Source organism: Zea mays, chromosome 4 (genome assembly GCF_902167145.1).
Source record: "Zea mays cultivar B73 chromosome 4, Zm-B73-REFERENCE-NAM-5.0, whole genome shotgun sequence".
Lineage (NCBI taxonomy): Eukaryota > Viridiplantae > Streptophyta > Magnoliopsida > Poales > Poaceae > Zea > Zea mays.
In genome coordinates, this window is record NC_050099.1 from 168,757,583 (window position 1) to 168,761,480 (window position 3,898).

At 49.3% G+C, this 3,898-nt stretch overlaps 1 protein-coding gene across 1 annotated transcript; it reads left to right on the plus strand.

Moving 5' to 3' along the window:
• Positions 1–339: 339 nt before the first annotated feature.
• LOC100277807 (uncharacterized) lies at positions 340–1,043 on the plus strand. Its single transcript, NM_001364249.1, has one exon. It carries the CDS (start codon positions 755–757, stop codon positions 1,040–1,042), a length of 288 nt encoding a protein of 95 aa, NP_001351178.1. The 5' UTR covers positions 340–754; the 3' UTR covers position 1,043.
• Positions 1,044–3,898: the final 2,855 nt, after the last annotated feature.

Here is a 3,898-nt window from a genome sequence, read left to right on the forward strand (position 1 = left end):
GATCCGGAGGTGAGTTGGGAGCATCCGTGATGGATGTTGCATACCATTGCCGGTCGATCGCGTAGCCGGTGTGCCGGCGTGCGGGGGGACGCGTCGTGGTTGAGCCGCGGGCGTCACCAGACCAGACCCGTTCGTGGTGTCGAGGGATGGAATGGAATCGCGTGCTCGAGATGGCCATTGGCCAGGTCCCGCAAGATCGCGCCGTCCGCGCGCCCGACGCGGCGCGCCTAGACACGCGACGCGAGCGCCCGGTGCCCACGCGGGCCGTGGCCGCGACCGCGACCGGCGTGCACACGCCACGCCACCTCCTTATATACACCGCCTGTCCACGCCGTCCCCGTCTCACCACCCCACGCCGCCCCTTCCTCTTCCTCTCCTCTGCCTCGCTTTAGCTTAGCCGCCGCCGCCGCCACTACGCGCTCTCGCGGTCCGTGTTGTCGCCTCGATCTGCCCACGATGGCGTCCCGCGCCGCAGCGCTGCTCGTGGCCGTGGCCGTGGCGGCAGTGCTGTTCGCCGCGGCGTCGGCGCAGGAGACGGACCTGGGAGTGCCGCCCGCGCCGGCGCCCGTCACGGGCGCGGCAGCGGGGGCCGCGGCGTCGGCCCTGGATGTGGCTTGCTCTGTCGTCTTATCCGTCCTCGTCGCCGGTGGCCTCATGCAGTAGGCGCTGCCGTGGACGTGCCGGTTCGCTGCTGAACCGGGGTTGGGTTGGACCCTGTTCGTTTTCGTCTTAGCTAGCACTAGAAGTAGCGGTGATGGGGTGTGTGTGGTTGTGTCCCTGTCCCTGGTGGCCGTTGCGATCTGTGGGCGTGTTCGGCTGGCTGCAAGCCGACACTGTTGCAGCTGTTTGGATTGCTGCAGCTGCAATCCATAGAGAGAAAAATACTGTAGAAGCCGCAGCCGCAGCCGGATTGCAGCCGCAGCAAGCCGCAGCGAACAAGCTGTGTGTGTGCTATTATCGCTTATTCTTTTGTACCATATACGTACCCACATACTGCATTGTTCGTATGTATACCTTGTGTGGAGAGGCGCCTGTTCTATGAATAAACACGATGGATCTCGTTCGTCATTAGGCTTGCTGGCCTCCATGTTCTGTTCATTTGCGTCGTAAACCTTCCTAACATTATCCGCAAATGGAAAAAAAAGAACTTCTTCCTAACACTACGGTTCAGCGATACCTTTCTGCAGACCAAGGTCCGATGTCCTGTACAGGTGCGTTGGTGACCAAAAATAGAGGACGACGAAATATTTGCCGTGCTAAATACCCATAGGCGTTTTTAACCGAGCTTAGCTCCACGCGCCGTAGCAGGCGAGCATCTCTCTGCAGAACGAGATAAGACTTCTCCAGTCTTCGATTACAGAGCATTTCCATGAACTCGGTTGGAACTTCCAAGGCCGAATTCTCTAACAGCTGGGCTGGAAAAACGAGTAGACATGCTGCAGCAAACGAGGGTCACCAGTGTACTAGCGAGCATAAAGTTTAGTTTGGTCACAACCTAGCTTCCAGTCTTGTTCAATGTGGTTTGCTGTGGTTTAATCCGTCCGTGATAGCGGCTGCAGTTTTTATAGTATTTTGTCTCTATAAAATTATAGTAGACGTGAACATTCGGCAAAAGATAAGAAACTTCAGAAGTTACTGCCTGCCTTTCATGATATTTCAATGTTCATTGCAAAGCCAAAACCAGGACTGCCTACCTCGTCAACGAACTCCAATCAACTCAGCTTGTTGAAAGGTAGGCAACGACTACTATGCAAGCAATGCTTCTGTGCAAACATGCAAGTAAACCATCTGATCCATTAGATTACGATTCAACCACAGATACAACCATGGTTTGTTAGGGGTTTTTTTATAAATATTATTGAGCTGGCAGTGGAAGAGTTTAAGTGTTAAATGTGACTTACGGTTGGACTAATACCTAATGGATCGGATGGTTTCCTTGCACACTTGTACAGAAGGACTGCTTGCATAGCAGTCGTTGCCATGTTTAAATACAACGAACTAGGAGAAGTGGGAAATAAAGAGGGACTTTCTTTTTCAGTAAGCGAGGCAAAAAAAAAAGTTTCAAAAATTTGTAAAGGAAGCTTGGTAGGTTACAGAGTCTGGCAGTAGCCGCACTTGCATCGTCAGCATCATGGTGATTCTCAAATCTCAACAAAACGTATTCCAAACAACGAAATTACAGGTCTGGAAACAATGTCAAGAGCGTCGGCCCCTAGGGTAGCTGGCCCTCGACTACGGTGATTGTAGTCTCGGTCTGTCTTCTCCGACAAGGGGAGCACCCTGCCGCAGGTTTGCTGGAATTGGAGAGAGAAGATTGGATAGATAACAAATTGCTTGATTTATTCCCTACTGCCATGCGGCTTATAAATAGCCCTAGGGCTAATCAACTTCTGCTACAAACTCTCAACTAATCCTACTTTCTTTAACTTATCTGCTGCTAACCAACTCTCCACAATTCTCTCATCTCAATCTTATTCTCTAGCCTTATCCTAGCCGGCTAATCAGCCCCTGGCTGTTGGCGCCTGGCCTGCCTGTTCGGTCGCCCTGCGCACGTCGCGGGCGCGCCTACGCCTGCTGTAGGTGTGGCCCCACATGACATCTCTCCCCCCCTCGAGACCCAGCTCGTCCTCGAGCTAAAAGTCGGGGTACTTGCCGCGGAATGAGTCCAAGTCCTCACACATTGCTAGGGATGAAAACGGTCGGAAACGGTCGGTAAACACTAAAACCATTATCGTTTTCATATTTTTTATCGGAAACAAAATCGAAAACGGTAACTCCGGAAACGGAAACAATATCGGTATTTCGGAAACATCGGAAACGAAAGTTTGGTGCGGAAAATACACCGGTAACGGTTGAAATCTAAAATACGATCGGTAAACATATCAAACTTCACAATAAAACAAAATTGATAAAACATCACAAATACCACAAGTTCACAATTCATGCATGATATAACAAGTTCACAATATAATAAGTTCACAAGGATCACAAATTTATAATATAAAAAGTTTACAAAGATCACAAGTTCACAATATAACAAGTTCACAGTATAACAAGTTTATAAAGATCACAAGTTCACAATTCACAATATCCACTCGATTTAGTTGACATGGCATGCTTACTCATGAAATATTTTTTCCTCACATAAAGGGTTTTTTCACAGCCTCATAGGAAAACACTAAAATCTTGTGTGTGGAAAAGACAGACGGTCGACTCTCTATCATTATATATTACTAATACATAACATGTGCATAGAAAATGGTGGATTTGTTCGAGAGACCAAATCGTTAATCTCAACTGCCTTCCAACACCATCTAACCCCAAAAAAAATCTTAAAGCGTCCAAAAAATACAAAATAAGTAATCCTTATCCAGAGATGTACAAGCGATGCGAAAAAATCACATGCTGAAAAATTCCGAAAAAATTCCGAGACACAATTCCGGAAATTTCCGAGACATAAATCCGATAATTTCCGACAAAAACCGGTAACCGATGGAAACGGTCGGTAAAACACCACGCCGATTCCGATACCGATTCCGATAGAAAATTCCGAAAACCGATTCCGTTTTCGAAAAATACCGTTACCGATGAATCCGATCGAAAAATTTCGAAATCGGTTTCCGGAATTCCGAAAAATTCTGAAACCGATTTCATCCCTACACATTGCGGATGCAGCAGATTGGCCCTTCCAATGGACAAGCACTTGACGGATGCCGCGAGCCATGCGGGCGCGTACGACTTGGTCTGATTCCGGCTCCACCGCGCCATGATGAATGTTGGGCAGCGGTGGCGGAGTTGCTGGGGGTACCCACCCACTTATTCAAGAGGCCCTCATGAAAGACGTCATGGAGCTTGGCCCGAGGGGGGGCTCCAGGAGAACAGCGACGTTGTTGATGAG

What these genes read in the sequence shown, in the direction of transcription:
- LOC100277807 (NM_001364249.1), top strand. Translation starts at nt 755, where the DNA reads ATGGGGTGTGTGTGGTTGTGTCCCTGTCCCTGGTGGCCGTTGCGATCT.